Genomic DNA, 23710 nt, shown 5'->3' with positions numbered 1-23710 from the left:
TGTGTATCCATTCAGACGTGTCTCTCACAGATTATTGAGGCAAACTTTGGCCTTGGCTAGCGCTGACTGCATTTACAACGTATTGTATGGTCTGAATAGAATCGCAAATAGATTAACATGAAGCGACCTTGAATGAATGTTAAAATATTTTTAATTAACAATAGACTAATCAAAAAGTCTAATTATTTAAATACAAAACCAAATCTTTTTTAGCTAACTTTTGGGGATTTATTTATTTATTAATTTAGAGAATTTATTTATTTATTTAAAAAAAATCTAACTGGTACTGTAGGTATAGTACTATATTGTATATACAGTGCGATATAGTATGTAGTTTCCATTTGTAAAACCTGCACCTTTGAGGCCAGTAAATAGTCATGAAACTTAAATTAAGGCCAATTGGAATTAACCTATTAACATGTAGCTAGTTTGATTGGGTCGTGTTCAAACGAATAGCACATTAACGAGGTCAAAAACCAAACAAAAATTTTCCCAAAACTAACTAGTAGCAAGAGCATGAGGACGCACATTTTGGCCCCCTAACAAGCACGAGAAGCCTCTAGGCTGCGAGAACACACTGTTCCCCTTCACTAAGCAATCTCCGTCCTGACAGATACGATGCTGGGAGGTGAGGAACGTCCCAGACTGAGCTCTGTAATGTGTCGTTTTGCCAACTCTGCTCTGAAGAGTAGGTGCTGAAGAATTACAGCCCACGGAGATGGCGATGGCTGCCACGCTGACCTTTAGAGAGGAGTAAAAGGCCACGAGCTGACTGCCGGCACCACAGAGATGAGTTTAGAAGTGTGTCTGCAGGAATAGAGGCGTCCCTTCCCCGAACCGGGTCGGAAAAGAGAGCTCAGCGCTGAGCTAATTCACAATGCCTGTTTGAAAATGTCTGTAATGATATGTAATTATGGATGTTTGCGAGTTTACCCTGCTGAGCTCACCGCCATCGAAACCAATGTCGAATTAAGAGCTCTAATTTCATGTGCACATACTATTAATTACCCACTCTGTCTTTTTTTAAATATTTAGAGGGTTTGACGAAAAGGTAGCATGCGTAGATTATCATGAAAGAGAGTAATTAGAACGCTGATTCCCATTGTGCTAGCTGACTAAACATCTATAAATAATATCGAACAAAAGACAACAGCACTCACAGGTTCAGCAGCGTTGTGTTGGCATGCCGCCTTGAGGCAGGTTATCGAACAGCTGCTTTAGCTGACGCATATAAAGGGATGAGGTCAAGGGCGTGGAGGACAACCGGAGCTATAAGTGCATCATCAGAGAGGCTGAAGTCCTTAAATCTACAGAATTGCTTATTATGTACAGTTCTCGCATTGATTTTGGAGGGATAGAGCCCTCTCGCAGCCTTTTCAGGCTGGGTTTGCAAAGATTTTTAAAACCTCCCGCAACCTAACCTGTTCCCGCCAACCCAGCTGAGCCCTGTAAATGTCACCGGGGATGGTATTAAGCAAAGGGCAGCAAGAAAGAGATTGCTATTATTAACATTTGCAGAGCCCAGTCTCTCATCTCATGAGTGCATAATGACAGTTGTTCCACGTGGATGTGTCTTTCTCCCCTTCCGTTGAAATGAAAGGTGTCAATTTGGATGAGTCGGGCCACCTGAGGCGCGATTCTTCGTGTTTTGGGGTGGTGTGACGGATGATGCTGAGAGAGAAGAGGGAACACAAGAGAAGTGAAAACAAGAGGTTTGGGAAGCCAGACACCTCCCAAGGCTGTGAACAATGGCCTTGTGCCCAGGAATCTTCTAGCCAGTATGGGAGGAAATTGTGTTATGTAGTTAAACAGTCTTTAATAATATACTCTGTGTTTAATAATATATTAAGTTCTGTATGTCCAGTATGCTTTTATAAGTATCATTTTTATACTTTATTTGTTAACACTTTACAATAAGGTTTCATTTGTTAACATTAGTAAATGTATTAACTAACATGCACTAACCATGAGTAATACATTTGTTACTGTATTTGTTCAGATTTGTTAACGTTAGTTTAAAAAAATCCAACTTTTCATTGTTTGTTCATGGTAGTTCATAGTGCATTAACTAATGTTAACAAATACAACTTTTGATTTTAATAATGTATTTGTTAATGTTGAAATTAAGATTTACAAAGATTAATAAATGCTGTAGAAGTGCAGTTCATTATTAGTTCATGTTAACTAATGACCTTATTGTAAAGTGTTACCCATTGTTTTATATTTTTTATTAGTTTTGTTGATATTTTATTTTATTTGTGGAAAAGTACTATATATTTTATATACTTAGTACTAAATTAATTGTTTCAATGTAATGTAAAATAATATAAAATATGTTTACTTGAATGATTTATGTTTCAAAAAAAGATTTAGTTTGTTCATTGCATTTATGCTTTGGGCAAAATCAGATGTACAGTAAATTAATTTTTTTTTTACTTTTGAAAATTGCAGTCCCAACCTTTTTGGCCAATAATGCATAATGTGTATAATTTTGCATAATAAAATGCATTTAGTCCATATAAAGACTTAAAATTGTTAGATACTTAGAGATCTTTGAAGAAGTGCTGATGGTTCCAGCTCCATCTACTAATAAGGTGTGTGTGTTTGTGAGAAAGCCCAGGAGCACTTGGCTTGATTTACTCAGGATGACGTAGAGCTGGACTAAGATGAAGTGAAGTTTTAGCCTGAGAGAAGAGAGAAGTTGCTTATGCCATTGATCTTGAGCCTGAAGCCTCACTCATGTTGTGCTGAGAGGTGTTACATTCAGCCTGGCAGCCTCTTGAGATGCAATTCCACAGTCATCCTTCCCCAACGCATCTCCACGAGGATGTATCAGGGTAGTCAATTGCCTCAGCGACCCAAGGGAGCCAACGCAGCAAGAGCAACGCTCCTGGCTCCATCCGCCTCTGGGAGTATAATAATGAGCGCTTGCCATTGGCTTGCTTCAGTGCACACTTCCACACCATAAGGTTTTTTTTTTTTATGCCTGACTCTTAAGCAGCATTATTGAGTAATCATGGGTAGGCAGGTTGCAATAAATGCCTCATCTTTGCATGGTCTGGTTGGTCTTTTCAGAATCAGTCCTGTAATGATGCTTCATGCATTCAAATGGAACTAACAGAATTAACTGAGGTTTTCGGGTCTATAAGACGTGTGTTTATCCAAGTGAATTTACTGCTCAACCTTTTTTACACTTTGAAATCAGTTGCCTTAGCGTGAAAATCCATCAATCCTATGCACATTATTCTCTCAGACCTGATAAAGAAGTAAGAAAGGAGTTATGGGACGTAATGAATGCAATAAGATTCTTTAATCACATTGAAACTCAGTCTTGCTTGAATGTATTGTTTTCAAATGGTGGGAACGTCTTCAAAGGAAGTATATCAAGCTTAGTTGGTTCTGGCAGGTCACGTTAGTCAAGCTCCCATAAGCTGACTCTCAGCTGATCCACGTCTACCTATAGGAATATGACGCCTGTCACAGCACCCATATATAAGCTCCTTCAGTATTAGCTCAGGAGCTAATTACCCTCCTCCATCCCCAGCTCATCCTCTCGTCCAGTCAGGATTTGGCATTCTGATTTCTCTTTGAATGAGACTAATTTCTCGAATGATGTTGTACATTAAAATATTTACAATGATATCTGCAATACAATTTGGTTATTGCTTCTCTCCCTGCTCTTATCCATGCTAGGCTGCATGGATGCGCTGGGAGTTCTTGCCCAAAAGAGAACTATACCGCCAATCCAAACTGTATGCTAATTGTCAATTGTTGTCAATGCTAATTTGATGATCGTAGTCCTGACAGAACCATCCCTATAGGTATTTTTTATTGCACAGCCAACCCAACCACCCATCATCATAAAGAATAAAGGTAAAAGTTCTCATTTTTTTCTTTTGTGGGAACCTGAAATTTCAAGTAATACTTACAACAGTGTGAGTAAAAGAAAATGACAAAGTCCCCTGCTGAAGAGGTCTTTAGTCGACAGGCAACAAGTGCCATTTTTCCCCCATTCCGTTCCTCTCTTCACGCCCCTTTGAGCCTTCAAATACCTGTCCAATGTCATTATTTGCAGCAGGCACATTAGTTGGAGAGCGGTGGCTCCTTCTGCCAGAGTTTCAGTCGTGTTGGGAAAGTGGGGCAGCTTTGAACTGCACAGAGTCGGAAGGACGGGCCCTTTGATCTATACCTCACCTTTCCAACAAAAGGAATGTCACGGAGGGGCAAATGGGATGTCAAGGGTAGTGTTCTGTGTCCATGTTAAAAAAACTTGTTCAGCGGACTGCAGTTTTCAAACATTCTCCTCGTTTCCTCACAGCCTGATATTTAGCTTGCAAAAACATGTTCATTGACCCATTCTGAGACCTTGTGAGACTTTTGAGTTCTGTAATAGAATTAATTTGTTTCCTCATTGCTTAGCTTTACTTTTATTCTTGCTGTCTGCTCTGCATTTACATAAATGCCCACACGAATCAGCTGTATGAATCATTTGATCTTTTATTCAGTGAGGGCAAACTTATAATCTCATGCATGCTCATAATATCTTATACAGCCACTTAGTCCAATCTTAAAGAGTGCAGGCATATTTTAAAGCTAGGAATGCACAATATATCTTATATGCACAATAAAGCTTCAGCAGTTGACGTGTCATCGAGCCGGTGGGCAATGGTGTTATTTGATCTCCTCCATCAGCCTTTCAGGTTGCTTCAGTCACACATCATCTGTCCATTGATTTATTGATTTCTGAACCTTCATCCGGTCATTGATATTTGTAATGATTCCACACTAGGAGGCCTTAAACTAAACTGACAGAATTACAGTGGGCTAATGTAGCGTACATAGATCCTGAAGAAAGCATGTTGTTTTGTGCATTACTGTAGATTTTTTTCTTTCGCTGTATTTATTTTCTAGGATGGCTACTCGCAGTATCACTTTGTTGGCTCTGCCTCAACAATAGAGAGAGATAGACAGAGACCGTACTCATCCTCACGCACTCCGTCAGTCTCTCCGGTCCGGACCTCACCTAACAATCGATCAGGTGAGTACACAAATCTCTTCCTTCACCTGTTCTTTTTTTCTGTCTTAGCAAAGACAACGTATACATTTTGATCGAAAGTGCTGAAACATTGAGTCACGATGTTGGTGGTCCTGAAGTCTGATTTAACAACTCCAGATCTTTATGGATTTAAAACAATTACAAATAGTAGCTTGATTCTCTCTCTAACCCTGATAGAATCCTATTAAACTGATGGGGATTTTTCAGTGCATCCTGGGACTCAAGGTTAATGATCCACTCTACTAGTGGGGTTAGTGGATTCATGGCCGGCTGGCTGTGGCTCTAATACTTTTTCCGGTGGACTTAGCATCTCGCTGAAGCAGAAAAGTACTTTTCCTGGATTCAGCCTTTGAGAGGGCCGTTGGCGGCGGAAGTAGAGCAGTATTTCAGGATTTTTAGGACTAATGGGTCTTTAAATGGCTGGAAGGTGAACAGAGTGATGAAATGAAGTTCTTTCTTTCTCAATGAAAAATTTAAGTGTTGCGTTAAACGCTGTATTGAATTCCTTCTCAGGCCGTTCTATGGCTTATGATTATATAGTTGTGTTATCCTGCAGTTTTAAAGTTTTTTTTAAATTAAATTTAAATGTTAGGTAATTATAACTATTTAAAAAAGTATTATTATATTATATTTTATTTTATATATATATATATATATATATATATATATATATATTTAATCTATGTAATTACATGATGTGCCGATTAATTAATCTAATTAATTGCAATTTAATTGCACATCAAATATTAATTTAAAGTCATTATTGTGTTAAATGATAAAAGCATCAAATAAACATTACAAAAAGTAACTTTAGAAAGAAAAATTGTATTTGATTAAACATTGAATTTATTACACAAACTTTTATGCTACAACGGCCATATTTTTTTTTTCAGATGCTGGATCTGAATTGGTATTTTCAATATATTTATAGACCGCAACAGTCAAAATATCAAAATATCTTTTATGTTCCACAAATAAAATCATTTATTTCACAAGAAGAGCGTGATTTCATGTATACATATACACACACACACACACACACACATATATATATACCAAAAAGCAGAACCAGCCAGTAATGATATTAATTGAGTTTGACAAACCTTAACTACTCAATAGTTATTGATTGGATTTTAACATGGCAGAAAGTAAATATTTGGGGTTCAGTAAATCAGATATAAATATATGGATTCAGTGAGTTCATGCAGTGAAGGATCCTTTAGGCTGATTTTCAGAATCTTTTTGAGTGAAAAGATCATGAAAAGATCATGAAAGTTCATGAAAAGATCCAGGTCATAAGAGTTATTCTTTCATTAAACGGATTCATCTAGCACGTTGTTTGTGTGTTTTTACATGCAGACAAAGGTGTGTTGTCTATGCATGCAATTCAGACTGCAAGCTCACATTTAATGTAAAATGTGATTTATTTTGCCGTGACACTGTGGATTCAGTTGACTAGCGCTATATGAAATTCGACGTAGGGCAGTGCTCGCATGATTGCAACATGCTCTCTGCAGCTTTTTAAAATAAATTGATTTGTTTTCTGCTTGTTTTTCTCTGTTGAATCTCTGATGTATCCAGTCGTGCACTGGCTTGCAGCTGGTTTCATACTGTTTTGTTGTCTGCGGGCTTTTCCTCTATGGTTTGAGCTCCAGCGTGTGTCATGAAAATGGTGAACGGTAGATTCTTGCAAGAGATCAAAGCACACAGAGTTTAGACCGAGAGAAGGAAGGTTGGAGACAGAGTGGGAAAGATTTTGTAGGCGTACTGGAGAGTTGCTGTGCTTTTTAGCTCACAGCATCAGAATGTGACGTGTGCGCTACTCAATTAACATTTCCTGAGATACAGTACATGTGAAGAGCCAAAATAATACAGCAAAAATGGCAAACACTGCAATTATTTCTAATACCATTAACATGCCATTTTGTTGCAGTATTAGAGACATGCATTCACTGTGGGGAAAATAATATTTATGTGTAAATTCATTATTACCAGTTGTGTCGACATTTCTGAAAGAGCTTTTTAGGCAGCCTTTCTATTGTGCTAAGCCCTGATTTAAAAAAAAAAATATAATAATAATAAATTGAACAAACCAGCATAGCAGGCGAGTTTAATGCATGTTTAAGTTCAAATTAAAGGTCATTTGATCACCCTCCTTCTCAGCACATTCTATCTGTTGTCCTTTCAAAACAGAAAAATCTGAATATTTGAAACAATCTTTTTGGATATTTTTTATATATTAAATGTTTATGAATATGATTTTGTGCAGTTATTAAGCACCGTAGTATTAAGTCAAGATTTGCATATTGTTTATATGGCATTGCTTAGAGCTACTCAAGCTTCAACCCAAAAATGTCTTTTATTTTATATTATCAGGTAGTAGTTCCTATTTTTAATAATTCTGTAAATAATTCACTTTACAAATGAAAGGTAGTTTCTTTATTATTGTCTTTTTTATTGGAACTTGGATGCAAACCAACACATATGTTTATTCATAACAAGTCTAGCTCAGTGCAGAAACAGCTTCATTTTATGTAAAAAAAAAAAAAAAAAAAACTGTTGTAAAATTAGCTGTGGAAACTTCACAGACAAATTCTGTATTAATGCAGCAAGTTGCAACGTTGCTTGGCAACCGTAAACGTATAGTTATGCCAGACACGAGCAGAGCGTAGTGACATCAAAAAGTGAATCGCTCCCATTATAATCAACGAATACACTGAAAGCGCTCGCCTTTGAATTTGCATCATGAAAGCATTCATCACACAGTTTGCAGAGTAGATTATGGTTTTGTGCTTGGTGCTTTATTCCTTAGTGTATTAATTTTCATTTAAGAATGAAAGACAGAGAGGAGTGTTACTAATATCAACTGACCTCACATTAAAATACACACAGATCACTGTGTGACTGAGGCTGTTGCTCAGTGAAGTCAGAGCTCTGCCTGGTCACTGCAGCCACATCAAGGAGTTTGGCATGAACTTCAATGCAGTTGACACGTTTTTGCTCACTTTTATAATTTAATCATACAGCAAGGAGATGATGCTTCCAATGCCACCAGACAAGGCCTTCAAAAATACTTTTATGGGATGCCAGACCCTAAGAACACAGCAACTACAATGTAGCGTTGCCAGCTATTACTGTATTACACATTGAGGGCAGAACTCTTATTAGAGTACAACTAAGTCCATTCCTGGTGTTTAAGTGGAAATATCAAATACTAATTGTATCTTTAATGGACCACAGGTGCCAGCAATCAATCTGCACAATATATGCAATAAAATACAATATATGATGTAGCTAAGTTTCTTGAGTGTTTGCCGCTCATGTTAAATTTCTGAGAAACAAGGGCAAGGTTGGCCTTCACATCTGAGTTTCATAGACATACAGGCGAATTGTTGCTTTCCTTTGTCCTTTTGTACGTTATGTGACATGGTTGGTCAAGTTAACTAACATTCAACAAGTGGTTAATGTCAATTACAACAAAAAATTGCACGATTTAAAAGGAATTCACTTCCATTTGAGTGGGATTCATTGACAATGATGGTTGATTTTGCAAACTGTTGTGCATATTAGCTGGTATATCAAGACATATTTCTCACAGAATTGTTGTAAGTGTTTTTAGTGCTGTAGGCAAGTAGATATACGTGATATAAGTGTAGCAATAGCAACAATGTTCGGCTCTTGATGCCTGTGGAGCTCAGACACAAAAGCCCTTTCACCAGCAGAAATCACTAGAATCTGCTGTGGAGCACATCTCTTCACAATATCAGTTTTTCTTGCATGTCCTTCGAAACATATTGTTTTCATTTTCTACCATTAAGGTCATCAACTGTTCTGTAAAGTCAAAGCTTTACCTGAAGAAAATCAAATCAGCACAAACTGCACATTGAGCTAAATGCATCAGTACCGATTTCCTGCAAAACTGTGTTGCTTGTTTCTCAGAATCCATATTCGTGAGGTTTATGGAAACATGACCGGAGCCTTTGAGAGTTTCCACGCTTGTTGACTCAACAGCCGGAGCTTCTCGATATTTAACACTGATAATCAGCAATGTGCATATTTTTGCAAAATGATGCATTGTTGAGGAGCAATGATTAGATTAGGAGTCGTATCAAGGCAGTTTAGAGGAGGCTAAATCACTTGCAGATATAATCTGATTATGGATTTGAAATAATTAGCATACTAATCTTTCTCTTGGCCATTGTGGGTAGAGTGGTGCTTAAAGCTATTATGTGTTTTATTGGTGAAAACTGGAGTCTGTTTGTAAAAGAGCGTGTGTATATGAGCCGGTTTATGGGTTGTGTGTGTGTGTGTGTGTGTGTGTGTGTGTGTGTGTGTGTGTGTGTGTGTGTGTGTGTGTGTGTGTGTGTGTGTGTGTGTGTGTGTGTGTGTGTGTGTGTGTGTGTGTGTGTGTGTGTGTGTGTGTGTGTGTGGGTGTACGTGGGTGTACGTGGGTGTATGTGTGTACGTGGGTGTGTCTAAATACCTCTGTGCTGGCCAAAGAGGTCTTCCGTGCCCGTGAGCCCTTGGGTAGCTGTGTGCTTTGGAGATAGTGCCGCATCCAGGGATCCAGGCTCTATCAGACCAGGCTGTAGGAGGGCCGGAGGGGGAGTGGCGCTGATCCGGTTAGAGCATTGAGGCTGGAAGGGATTTTTAGGCACAGAGGGCAGACTCATTCCCGATCTCTGTGACCTTCATACAGATGTTCTGAACGGCCTGAATATACTTCAAGTGATACAGTTTGATAAAACAAGAGGTAACACTTTAGTTTAGGGTTCTATTAACTAGTTGCTTATTATCATGCATATTACTAGGATATTGGCTGTTTATTAGTACTTATAAAGCACATATTTATGCCTTAATCTGTATGAACATATTCTATATCCCTTAATCCCTTAATCCTACCCAATACCTAAACTGAACAGCTACCTTACTAACTTTTAATAAGCAGTACTTAAAAGTTTATTGAGGCAAAAGTAATAGTTAATAGTGAGAATTGGACGCTATAAACTAAAGTGTTTCCAAACAAGAATTCTGCCTTTATAATAATTCTGTCTGAAGAAATGGAGGCGATGTATAGTTGTGATGTATTTTAATTAACTTGTGCACATTACTAGCATTTTCAAAGTCTGTGGCGTTTCCAGAGATGAGCAATTTGTCTGTCCACACAATGCGATGTGACACAATCACAGCCAATGAGGAGCGGGGCCACCCAACCATATAGCAGCGTTCTTATAACCACTCAAAATTGTATCTTCTCAATTTTCTGTTGTGCCTTGACTTTTTTTTTTTTTTCAGAGAATGGCATTTCAAGGACGAATATAGTGTGTTTTGTTTGATTTATTGTTTCACGTGGCTGTAGAAAGCGGGGCAGATTGGAGCTGGCTGTTGAAGACCTGTTGGAAACGTCCTACATGCTGTCATGCTAAACAGCTCTAATGATGAATAATGATGCACATCTCTGCATGTCCAGACTCGTGCAGGCAGGAAACGGTGAACAAAGTCAGTAAGAAACAGAGAGAGACAAAATAATTTGGAAAAAAGAAAAAGAAACTTAGGGTGGGAGTGGGGGGAGCAGAGAACTGAAAAGTTCGAGTTGGTTAAGCCAAAATGAGAATAAGCAAACAGAACAAAAACAGCTAAAAGAGAGAGAAAGCTACAAAGTGTGAAATCAGGCCAGTGTGTCTCCAGATGCTCAGTAAGAAGGGTTTGTGTGATTATTTGGATTGCAGCCAGCGCCCCCGCCTCACCCAGAGAGATGATCAGCCTCAAGGACAGGAAGAGCGACTACGACTCCACTGCACCCAATGCCGGTTACCATGGAAACAAAGCAGAGCACACCTCCAGAAAAGACACAATGGCAGGTGGGTCTGACTTTTAAGAGGAGGAAGAGAGACAGAGTTTGAAGCTCTTAACAGCAAGTAAACTATACAGACACTCACAGAACTGAAGGTTCCACTTTGTTTTCTGAGCTTTTTTTGTGAAATGAACGCATCTATGCTGAAAATTTTTTCAACAACTGCTGCAGAATGTCAAGTTTTACACCAGAGAATAGTAATGATATATTTACAATAATTTTGCTTAATTCAAAATTAAGCAACATAGTAAACATCACAGTGGTTTTATATCCATGAATGAATCGATTTAAAACTCTTAATATCAACAATTATGCGAGTCATTTGAGTCAAATATATTTATATATAATTAGGTAAATATTGCCATTTATGTCTGTGTATTGTTATATTGGTGCAAATGATATTGATATTTATGTATAGTAATGTTAATATATTAATATTTGTTATTTTATGGATTTATGATATTAATATGTATTAATAATTACATTCAGAGTTTTAATATATACTGTAAATATTAAGGTGAGTACAATAATTCTAGTAAGGCTAATGTAAGATCCATTTTTAATGAGTGTATTTTGTATCAAAATATGTCAAACAAATATGAGATAGATTGATAAATTTGAAGTCATAGCTGGCAACACTTCATAGGCCGTGTGCACGTGTGTACGACCTATCATATCCCTCACTTTAAATAAAAATCCCAGATTTCCTTGCTACATCCCTGCCAGCGCATCTTATAAAAGGTTGGATTTGTTTCACTGTCAACGAGTACATTTTCCAGAATATTTCATAGTTGTTTAATGCTTGATTTATTTAATTTACCACTGAAACATTTTCTGCACATTCAGACTCCCTCTTTCATCCCGCAGTTCAAACTTCCTGTGGAACATCCACATTGTTCCGGAACTCGTACGAGACTTCAAATGACGAGATCAAACACAACCAGGTGAGCGATGAATCAGCCTGAGACGACTCAACTCGCCAGGGTCAAACATGTGAAATGTGTCTCTGACTGTGGAAATCCTTCCTAAAATCAGACACTATTTACATTTACTACAGCTGATATGCGGTTATGTGAGGATAAGTCATTAGCGAATGTTTTCAACACAAGGCAGCTGTCTATCTACCAATCCAGAACTGTGTTGGCAAACAAAAGCATGAAGATGTATTCATTCTTGCATAGACCTGTCAGATGTTGTTTATTTGACTTTGTGACTTGGCATGCTATGCTAAAGAATAGCAACTATGCTTCCAAGTGATGAAGTATATTTGGCACTTTGGCCATATAGAAGATATATTACTTCTTCTTGACAAGGTTCATAATACAAAATTTTCAGATTTCATATGGATAAAGTTTGCCAGATGTCCCTGGCACACTTCTGAAATACAGCGTATGTTGAGCTAGTCGCGAGTAATGCTTTCCCAGACGAGCAGCTGTGAGGAGGCTGGGTGCCGATAAGCCTGGCTTCCACATGGATCTTTCTTTCTGTAGCTGGAGAGCATTCAGCTCTGCATCTTTTTCAATTAGTAACATCTCATTTTCTGCTTCGAGTCTCTCTGTTATCCTAAGCAGCTCTGAATGGACTGAATAACTTGGATTTAAAGGGTTAGTTCACTCAAAAATGAACATTTTGTGATCATTTACCAACTTATGTGGTACCAAACTTTAGCATGACTGGCTGACTTCAATGGAGAACAAAAAGAAAACATTATGAAGAATGCAGAATGTTATGATATATTAGATATCATGTGTACATCTGCATATACAAAACATGTGAACTTTCCCCTGTGTTTCACTGAATAATGAAAGTCATATGGGTTTGGAATGATGTAAGAATGAGTATTTGACAGAATGTAAATTTTTGATTTAATTAACAAACTCAATCAGGTATAAAGATTCAACAGGGCCAGATTTTTTTTTTCTGCTTGCTAGGTTGGGACAGTAGTTCAGATTCGAAATTATGCCTACATTTTTTACTGAACTTTTTATTATGTTCAAATGAATAATTTGTAGTGCTGTCAAATCGATAAATCCCATCTACCAAAAAAAATTATAAATATAATGTGTGTGTAGTGTGTGTGTATGTGTGTGTGTGTGTGTGTGTGTGTGTGTGTGTGTGTGTGTGTGTGTGTGTGTGTGTGTGTGTGTGTGTGTGTGTGTGTGTGTGTGTGTGTGTGTGTGTGTGTGTGTGTGTGTGTGTATACATATATGTATACTGTATATAGGTGTATATATATATATATATATATATATATATATATACACACACACATTTGTTAAATGTGATTAATCGCGATTAATCGATTTGACAGCACTAATAATTTTACATTTCTAATTGTAAATGTATATTTGTATTATTTATTACATATTTTATACATTTATTTAACAAATATTTTTATATTTATTATTATTATACATTTTTCAAACACTTTTTTATATATTAAATATTATGTTTTTTTTTACAAAGACATTCAATAATAGCTGTAAATTACTGTTTTAAGAAACAAAATCCAAGACAGCAGTAAATTCATAAATATGTCATTCTTGCGATTTTAACTAAATCTTACTTTATTTTTAAACAAGTATGTTTTCTTCTGTAAGGGGATTTTACAGTTAAAGACCCAGAACCAGATATGATGAATGAAGACCTAGAGTCAGAAATAAAATAAATTAAAGAAAAGATTTACAGAAGATAGTTTGCAGTTTCATCAGCAGAATTCAGCTTCAAAACTCACACAGGAGTTCGTAGGCCGCCCCGCTTACAGTTACAAAGATCACAGCAGTTATACCATTCACCAAGGTCTAAGCTACGTATTTCCACACATGGATAGATAGGAGAGTATGTCCCCATTAGTCAAGATAGTTGTCGCACGATTCCTAGATTTAGGTCTGCGGTGACCTTGGAGGTCGGAGAAAGGCGTCTTCGGGTCTGTTTTTGCAAGCCGAAGTGTCCCATAGCTCCTATACAGGGCCTGCACAAAACATCCAACGCACACACAAAAGCACTAGGGAATCGCAGTTTCTCCAAGGTTGAAGAGGGAGCTTGAGCTAACACTATCATCAGGACAAACTACCAAAACATACTGATGATAATACATTCCCTCCTCAGAAAGAAGTACAGATACTATTCATTTAACATTTATTCATTTAGCTGACGCTTTTATCCAAAGCGACTTACAATTGCTATATTTCAGAGGTCGCACGCCTCTGGAGCAACTGGGGTTAAGTGTCTTGCTCAGGGACACATTGGTGTCTCACAGTGGATTTGAACCCGGGTCTCTCACACCAGAGGCATGCGTCTTATCCACTGCGCCATCACCACCCATATTCACTTTAGTTTCTAGAGAAATACACATGAAAGAAGTACAATTCTGTAAATCAGGTGAAGTCACGTATAGTTGGACCACTGTTACCTTAACTCGTCAGCTAGAAACAGATATATAGACAACATATGTTGAGGGTCACAGCAGAATGTACCTAAAAGCAGCTGGTTAACACTCACAGCAAACATATGGTTAAAAGTAGCCTATATATTTGATTTACTAATTGAGTATAGAAATGCTTATCCTTGATTATTAATCACTCATTACATATACATTGAAGCAGCAGTGGATTCCAATCCACCCCCTTCACTTCACAAAGAAAATGTGCAATAATAGCTGTAAATTATATAATTGACCTATGGCTAAGCCACGCCCCCTCCACTCACTCGGACAAACGGTCAACATTCGGTGACAGGCGCTATATTTAGTTATGTTGAAGAGGAGTGAAAAGGCTACATGTTTTGCTACATGTTCCCCAGTTGTTTTGGTAGAAAGTTGTATTATTATTAATGGTTCATGATCAAATTAAATATGTACAGGTCTAAGTTGCATACGTTTCCAGGACAAGCCTTTTTACCATCTTTACCAAGAGTACCTCTCCGTTAGTTTGATGCTACAGTATTTACATGAATCATTCAGCACAACACTGCTAACATTTGTTATCTCGGTTATTTACAGATACGTTAATGAAGCTAAGTGACATGATGTACAACGCAGCTATAGAAGCTAACGTTAACGTTACGTTAGAGATGTTAAAAATAACTTTCAAATACGTTGTTGACTTTACGTTACCTTAGAACAGATGTAGACATCCTTGTTTAATTTATCCACGTTTAGTTGTTGTTGTGGTCTACCGCATAATCTCGGTTGAGATGTGGCTTAATTTGGAAAGGGTAAAAAATACACACTGTCGCCCAGCCTCTGGGGATACCTAGTTGTGGGAGTTGCATGTACTCCATGAACACCGTTTGAACATTTTAAACTTAAAATGACAAGAAAAAACATATAAAAACGAATGAAAACTGATTAACTGCAATGCATTTCAATGGACGTGGAAGCAGAGAATGTCCGAGTGTATTGGGAGCTATGCGCACTGTGATTGGCTCATCGCGTTTTGGGGAGTGGCTTAGCCATAGGTCAATTATACAGGAAACTCTTAAGACAGCAATAATTCATAAATATATACTGGCCAAACATTACTAATTGATTTGTAATTTTCAACCCATTTTTACTGATGCTACCAAGACTATCACAATTCATTCTTGCAAGTTTAACAAAAACTCAAAGATAGTTTTACCTAGCTGACGAGTTTGAAAAGTTGACAAGTACAATTTGCACCCAAATGTCACAGAAAACTAAATGTTGAAACATTATCAAAAATATGATATAGCCATCCTTACTCTTAAGCACACTATCTCGTAATAGAGGAAAAAGCAGCTGACTTTTCCTTCGAAATACAAGACTCGGGCCCCTGGACAGTTCTGTTGAATAACTTCACTCACAAATGTTTCTTTCTTCTCAGGTCCCAGTGCCTCCCGCACCACAGGAGCCCCCGCACAAGGACTACGAGACCTATCCCATCTATCAAAACTCCACTAGGAACTTTGAGGAGCCATTTTTTGAGGATCAGGTCCATCGTCCCCCTCCCGCCACTGATCTGAATATGCACCTGGGACTCAAGTCCACCGGAAACTACGTGGACTTCTACTCCGCCGCCCGGCCCTATAGCGAACTCAACTACGAAACGAGTCACTACCCCGCGTCCCCCGACTCTTGGGTTTAGGACTTGGAGCCTCGCAGAGGTTGGGCTCGTCGAGAGGCCGGGGAACTGCATGTGCATGCGTGTCACAAAACATTTTTCAGAGAGTTTTGTTCGTCCATGGTGAAAATGAGTGAGAGAAAAAAAGAAAGCGAAAGAGAAAAGAAGGCCTTGACAGAGAAAGAATGCGCGTGAGATGAGAAAGAGCACGTACTTTAAAGAGAAAAGAAAGGTTAACCTTTGGTGTAGAAAGTGGGTTTGTATTGAAAGGTATTTGAAAAGTGTAAAGGGAAAAAATAAGTATAGTAGAAGGCGGCAAAGTGTGTAAGCACAAGAAAATTAAGTTTGTAAAACGAACTATGGGAACAGCTTTTCACCTTTTTCTAAACTTTCTTTTCACGTCACGGTGGATCAAAAGCTTTTTTTCCACATTTTTCCCCTCGATTTTTATTTGATCTTTTTTAATTTGATGTAAAGTGTTTAGAGATGCATTACACAAGTGCATTGTGTAAATTACACAGACCACTCGGTTCTTCCTGTGGCTTTAGGTATTTGTTTTAGAGTACAAAGAAAAAGACAAAAAAAAGTCCTTGGAGAGAAGTATTAACCTTCAATGTTCCTTTCCCAAAATTTCATTCGAAGAGCAAGGATGTATATGCCAGTATCGTTCATTCTGATAATGTGAATATGTCTGTGGCAACTAAAAACAAAAAGCAGATGAAGACCGGAGCATCATTCCACTCTCCTCTCCTCGTCGATGAAGTGCTTTCTCACTGCCTACAAAAATAGATGTAGATTTTTGACATAGATTCTTTTTTTATTTCACTTTTTTTCTTTCTTGATGACTTGGTGTGGAATAAAAATAAATGCGGCTACTTATCATCCATATTTGCAGGAAAACTGTCTGTTTTACTTTCTCAGTTTTCTGTGCTAAATGACTGTGCCAAATTTTCAAATCTCTTCAATCAGCACTGGAGACATTTTGTTTTAGGTTTTTCAGTTAATAATTTCTTCGATTTGTACATGCATTTTTTTAATTTATTTTTTTCATAAGTGTGTTTTACTGGAATTAAGCGACGTCTAGAAAACACTGGAATACTACCAGGAGGGCAAAACTTAACTTTTCAAGCTTAATTCCCTCCAAAGATGTACAAAAAAAACCTGTCTTTCAATGTTAGTTGAGTGTGTGCTGTACGTCGATCAGTGTTTGATATGAGAAGCTTTGTTTCTGACAGGTTGCTTCTACTGTTTGACTTGACAAGAGATGATGAACTGCTTCACTGAGATGTTAATAGAGAATGATAAATATATAAATATGAATATAAATATAGATCTATATAATTTTTATGTGCAGATGTCAGTGTCACTGAAAGCAACAAACCCGAAAAGACTAGTATAAAAAAAAGAAAAAAAATTCTGCTTACCTTCATGTTCTGATTCCAACAGAGAAAAGAGAAAATGAAACTTGAAATGTTGACCTGGTCCCAGTTGTGTTGTTACCAAGCTACATAAATAATCACGCTGGATTTGGATTATGTTCTGATGTCAGGACAATAAATTACTCTTTGCGATTTGAAGCTGTGTTCTTATGTCCACTAGACTTGCCATGATATTCTAATATGCTGATCATATCCGTTTTTTCACGTTCAAACCACCAGTATTACACCAGTATTACCGCTAGGGGGTGCTATGGGGTAGGTTTCGCTACACTTTAGCACAAGGCAGTAGCCGCGTTTCCATTACCCTTTAAATTGCACGAATTGAAAAATACGACCAATGGAAACACGTCAATTTCGCAAAAAAACCATATATCACAAAAAAGCTTTTATGCTCACATGAGGTGGTTTTTCAGGTAATTCGGAAAAGGAATATTTCGCAAAACTGCTATGGAAACAGCTTTTTCACATTTACAGGTTACCTGGCGTACGTAAAAGTCGATCATTCTTTAAAGAAGGCGCGGTATGTTTGGACAGAAGACGAGACTGTGTTCTTTATTAAACTCATAAAAGACAAAAGAATCACGGGAATACGGGATTCTAAACAACAAAGAAATGCCACAAATGAAATCAGAGAGAAGGGAGAAACACCTCATACGTGGGCCTTCCATGCCATTAATGCTTGGATAACACGCCTACGTCTTCTTCGTTAAATTAATAAAGGATAGTGCGGTGGTTGCGATATACGTAAACCTACCAACATCCGTTGCCATGATTTCTGGAATGACTTATTACGAGGATAAAATGACGTTTTAGTCGCATAACATCGGTTAATGGAGACGCTGTCATTTCGCAGTCGTTTTTTATCGACATTTAGATTATATCGCAAAAGTTTTGCGCAAATCTGTAATGGAAACGCGGCTAGTGTGATTTGTTTGTTTAGTTTATCTTAACTAAAATTAAACAAAAAATAAAGAACATTAAATAAAAAATGTTTGTGCACACTTAAAGGATTAGTTAAACCATTTAGGATTAGTGCCCCCTTTGCGATCAATATGCACAGCAGCAGACTTCTTCCCATCACTCAAAGTGATGTAACATCGCGAAAGTGCCCACTCGTTGGAAGACCACAAGTGTTTAGGGGGCCATTTTGGACAGGGCCTACTTCAGGCAAGATTTTGAAGTGCGCATACAATGGACACTTTACTATCCCATGAGGATTTGTGAATGACAGTGAAGCAACGCAACTGATGCTGGAAGGTCACATGACAATCTCAGCATGGCGGATGTAGTATATCCAGATTACATTTATACTACACACATTCATCCTATATAGAACATACTTTTTAGCAGTTGAAAGATAAGTACTTGTTCAAAATAAGTTCCTACTCAAGAGATTATGCGATTTTGGACGCAATCCCTGAAATGCCTCGATTATATGCTTGAGTTTCTTTGGGGAACTGAAGCCTGGAACACACCAAACCGACGCCGACATACTAGCGCTGATGAAAGCCGACTGTGTTGTCGCCTCGCGTTGGGGTAAAAAGCTGCACTTGAATACACCGAGAGAACTACTGCCGACTGTTAGCTAGAATGCGCGTTCTGCGTCTGCGTGTAAATGAGACAACTGTCTATTTCTGCAGATATATGCATTTATATTTGTCATTCAAAAAGGGAAACCGACGCTGCAGGCTGCAGATACACATACCGTGAACAAAGCAGTGCGTGCTTACCGTTTTGAATATCAATCCTGCTAAACACTCGACTTTATTCCACTCCGCTCATGTTATTTTGAAATATTCGCCAAGGAACACTTAGGTAAGATGACGTAACATAAGAACAGCCTTCTATCTGTAGCGTTTTGACTTCTTTGCTCGCCGTTTAGCTATTATTCTCGTGAACTGACTCGTTCACTAAGCTGAACAGCCAATCAGAGTTCCCTCTTTCACCGACGACCGTCAGCTTGGTGTGTTCCCGGTTTTACACGTCACAATATTCCTCATTTAAATAATTCACGCCCAAGGCTTACACAAAAACAGGGGCCGAGGTCTGGTTGAGTTGCGTTAGTAGTATGTTGAAACTCGCAGTTATGGTAAGGGCGTGACATTTCCGAAACGCTCTTAAAGTGATTGACCAATCACAACACACTGGTCCAGCTGACCAATCAGAGCACATTGTTCTTTTAAAAAGAAGGGGCTTCATCGAGACAGGAACTAAACCAAGTGTTACTGACAGACTGGGAAGTGCGGTGCTGCAACAATACAAGATATAAAAAATAGTGTTTATCAGAATGAATGAAATGCATGAATGCCTATTCTAGAAGACCACAAAATCAAAATTTAGTGAAAGGGCATAATAGATCCTCTTTAATGTGGTTTTGTGTTAAGTAATGTGTTCCCTTTCGTTGTCACTCCGAGTTACGTCGGATGACGACGAATGGGGTTTCGCTTAGAAAGCCTATCAACTTCGAGTATTACAAAACGAGCCAATGGCAAAGAAATGCCATGGGTCTGCGGAATTTGCATAGCGTATCTCCGCCCTACCTCGTGGGTATAAAAGGAGGACGCCGGCAACATGCAGATATGTTTTCGCTTCGGAGCCAAGTTAATCCTTCGTTCCACAAGCCATCTCTGAACTGTCAGCTTTACAGACGAGCGAGATTCTCTGGTGTTGGTGTGACGGCGATCTCCCGGCGAGTGCGCGCTTCCTGCTTATCTGTGCAGTGGTTTGCCAGTGAGTGTGTTTCTCTCCGGGCGCTTCCTTTTCTCTCACAAAAGAGCTTGCACGCGGCACGTCTTTTTAAAGACGGCTCGCCCGTGCATTTCTGGTTGCGGTTGACTCATTTCCAATTTTGATGGGCACATTCTCTGCTCTGCGTGCTTGCGCTTGATCACGCTAGAGCAGCGTTTGTGGATGACTCACGTTCTCCCCGCGGGAACGTGACCATCGCGTTTCTCCCCGGGCGCTTCAACACTCTCAGGGTTTCTTTTCTCTCACAAAAGAGCTTGCACGCGGCACGTGTTTTTAAAGGCGGCTCGCCCGTGCATTTCTGGTTGCGGTTGACTCATTTCCGATTTTGATGGGCACATTCTCTGCTCTGTGTGCTTGGGCTTGATCACGCTAGAGCAGCGTTTGTGGATGACTCACGTTCTCCCCGCGGGAACGTGACCATCGCGTCATTACAGTCGAGACTCAGTGATCTCGTGAGAGAGAGAGTCCCCTCATCCACACCCCGATCTAACACTCTCCACGTGAGGTGCTACTTCGGCTGGTGGCCAGGGTGACCTGAGGGTGTTGGTGTGGAACAAAGGTGCCGACTATCCGTCCGTGCCCAACGCCCCCCTCTTCATTTACGCAACCGGTGAACGATCACGGGACGCCCGTGGGCCCTTCTTCGGACCCCCCGCGGGTTTCCTTTGACGTTCCAGAATCGAATCTGTTGTCCATCGCAGCATCACAAGGCGGGCTAGAATCTTCAGGAAGTGAAGATTTGACAGTGCTGGCACTTTCGGGTGTGCATATGGCATTTGTAGCATATGACATATGGCATATGGCATCTCAGATCCTGAGATGACGGCCATGATTTCCCGGGCCGCCGCGAGCGTCGGACTAGAGTGGAACCTTCCACCCTGTCCTGTGCGCTCGCTGCTGCACGATAAGTTTTTGGGTGTGGCCGCTGACCCTGTCGGCGTCCACTCCAATACCTTTCTTCCCGGATGTGCATCAGGAGATCTCGAAATCCTCGAAGACCCTGTCTTCCAGCGATCCCTCGTTGATCATCTCCGCCCTTCCTCCCCTCCACGGGGTCGCTGCCCATGGGTACACTGGGGTCCCCCGGTTGAACGCTCTGTTGTGATACTAAAATAACTGTGTCCTCAGAGTGCTTCTTCTCGGCGTGATCCTAAGCACCCGTCCGAAGCCTGTAGTTTTTCGTCTACACTTGTGGCGAAATCCTATAGCGCCCAGGACATGCAGCCACCTCACTGCATGCCATGGCCATTCTGCTGGTCTACCTGGCCCAGGTGCTCATGGACATGCAGGAGGGTAGGACTGACCCGGGGCTCTTCATCGAGCTGCGCGCCGTCACTGACCTTGCTCACCGAGCGACGAAAGTGGCCGCACACTCCCTGGGTCAGGTGATGTCCAACATTCAAGCCTCTGGCTTAACCTGTCCGATGTGCAGGATGTCCGGCGGACCCGTCTGCTCGACACCCTCATATCCCAGCTTGGCCCTTCGGCGGTGCGGTTGTGGGCTGTACAACAGTTCTCAACCGCCCATGAGCAAACCGAGGCATATTCTGTCCCGACGTCCCCGCCCTCCGCTCAGATCCCTCAGTCTGCCCACCGCCGAAGGCGCCCCCCCGCGGCTCCCAGCCCGCCCGTTCACCTAGACGGGCCGGCTCTGGAGGCCGCAGGGGGACGCCACAGCCCTCTTCTGCCCCACCCCCCGCTAAACACCGGGCCAAGCGGCGCTCCTGAGACGGGCTGCTCAGGGATGATGGTCACTTCTCAAGAGATGGTAGCAGGACCACTCCTTCCCCCGGCGGAGGGCCGGGGGAGAATCCTTTGTTTTCCACTTCCTGCTGCTCACCCCCGGGTGGGCAGCACCCTAATGTGGTTAAAGAAGAAGTGACATGTTCATCCCTGAGCACACAGAGTTCTCGGACGACACGGTGCGCCGCCTCCGAGCCGTGAACCCCTCATCCCCCTCTGTCCCAGAGCCGGATGACAGCACGCGCTGTCCCCGGACCGTGCAGTTCTCATCCCCCTCTGTCGCCAGCCCCCTGGCAGAGCAGACCCCCATGGAACGTTCGTCCTTCCCTGGTCTCCTCTGTCAGGACGCGGTCAATGACTATGGCCCGACACTGGGCCGCTATGCCGTCCACGTCCGGGACAGTCATTCCGCCTCGCTGCCCCACCAACGGGAAGTCTGTGGTTCGCATGACCCCGCTGGTACAGTTCTTGGGAGCCTGGCTAGAGCTTCCCAACCTGTCCCGATGGGTCGCCCGAACGATCAGGCTCGGCTACGCGATTCAGTTCAGGCGGTCTCCTCCCCGCTTCAGGGGAGTCCGCTCCACTTTGGTCGGTGGCAATGCCCCTATCATGAGAGCGGAGGTTGCCACCCTGCTGGCGAAGGGTGCGATCGAGACTGTCCCTCCAGCCGAAATGAGGTCCAGCTTCTACAGCCCGTACTTCATTGTCCCGAAGAAAACCAGTGGGTTAAGGCCAATCCTGGACCTGTGAGTGCTGAACCGCTCCCTTCACAGACTGCCGTTCAAGATGCTCACTGCCAAGCGCATTTTCGAATGTGTATGGCCCCAGGATTGGTTTGCAGCGATCGACCTGAAGGACGCCTACTTTCATGTCTCCATTCTCCCTCGTCACAGACCGTTCCTTCGGTTTGCTTTCGAGGGGCAGGCATATCAGTACGCGGTTCTCCCGTTCGGGCTAGCCCTGTCTCCTTGCGTCTTCACGAAGGTCGTCGAGGCAGCCCTCGTTCCCCTCCGGGAACACGGGGTTCACATCCTGAACTATCTCGACGACTGGCTGATCCTAGCTCACTCTCGAGATCAGGTTTGCGAACACAGGGATCTAGTGCTCCGGCACTTAGCCCGTCTGGGCCTTCGGGTCAACTGGGAGAAGAGCAAACTCTGCCCTGTGCAGAGGATCTCTTTTCTCGGTATGGAAATCGACTCGGTCGCCATGTCCGCGCAGCTTACGAGCGAGCACGCGCAGTTAATGCTGACTTGCCTGAGACAGTTCGAGGACAAGAGTGCGGTTCCACTGAAACTTTTTCAGAGGGTCCTGGGGCATATGGCATCTGCAGCCGCGGCAACGGCGCTCGGATTGCTTCATATGAGACCGCTTCAGCTTTGGCTTCGCGACCGAGTCCCGAGGTGGGCATGGCAACACGGCACCATCCGAGCACTAGTTACTCCGACCTGCCTTCAGACCTTCACCCCGTGGTCGAACCTCAGTTTTCTACGGGCCGGAGGGCCTCTGGAACGAGCTTCGCAGCATGTTGTTGTAACGACAGATGCCTCCTCCACGGGCTGGGGCGCCATGTGCAATGGACGTGCTGCCGCGGGCTCCTGGATAGGACCCCAGCGCCTATGGCACATCAATTGCCTCGAGTTGCTGGCTGTACGTTTTGCTCTGCGCCGCTTCCGGGCCGTGCTCAAGGGCCAACACGTACTAGTCCGATCAGACAATACCGCGACTGTAGCGTACATCAACCGCCAAGGTGGTCTGCGCTCCCGCCATATGTCGCAACTCGCCCGCC

The 23710-nt window shown here is 41.3% G+C and overlaps 1 protein-coding gene across 6 annotated transcripts in view; it reads left to right on the top strand.

Annotated features, from left to right (window-relative positions):
- ctnnd2a (catenin (cadherin-associated protein), delta 2a) overlaps nucleotides 1-16879 on the top strand; it is a 329118-nt gene extending 312239 nt beyond the window's left edge. For 5 of the 6 annotated variants that reach the window (XM_077244713.1, XM_077244712.1, XM_077244717.1 and 2 more), the window contains 4 exons: nucleotides 4912-5038; nucleotides 10786-10917; nucleotides 11778-11854; nucleotides 15755-16879. In XM_077244713.1, coding sequence (XP_077100828.1) covers nucleotides 4912-5038; nucleotides 10786-10917; nucleotides 11778-11854; nucleotides 15755-16015 — 597 coding nt within the window. In that variant the 3' untranslated portion in view covers nucleotides 16016-16879. Of the gene's footprint in view, nucleotides 1-1600; nucleotides 1857-4911; nucleotides 5039-10785; nucleotides 10918-11777; nucleotides 11855-15754 lie in introns of those variants that run through there. The other variant, XM_077244716.1, reaches the window with a different exon arrangement.
- The last annotated feature ends 6831 nt before the right edge of the window (nucleotides 16880-23710 follow it).

The sequence above is a fragment of the Siphateles boraxobius genome, unplaced genomic scaffold (assembly GCF_051911475.1).
Source record: "Siphateles boraxobius isolate OS27281-9 unplaced genomic scaffold, OSU_SipBor_1 26, whole genome shotgun sequence".
NCBI lineage: Eukaryota > Metazoa > Chordata > Actinopteri > Cypriniformes > Leuciscidae > Siphateles > Siphateles boraxobius.
Note: the sequence above shows the minus strand (reverse complement) of the source record. Positions and strands in the feature narration are given on the sequence as shown.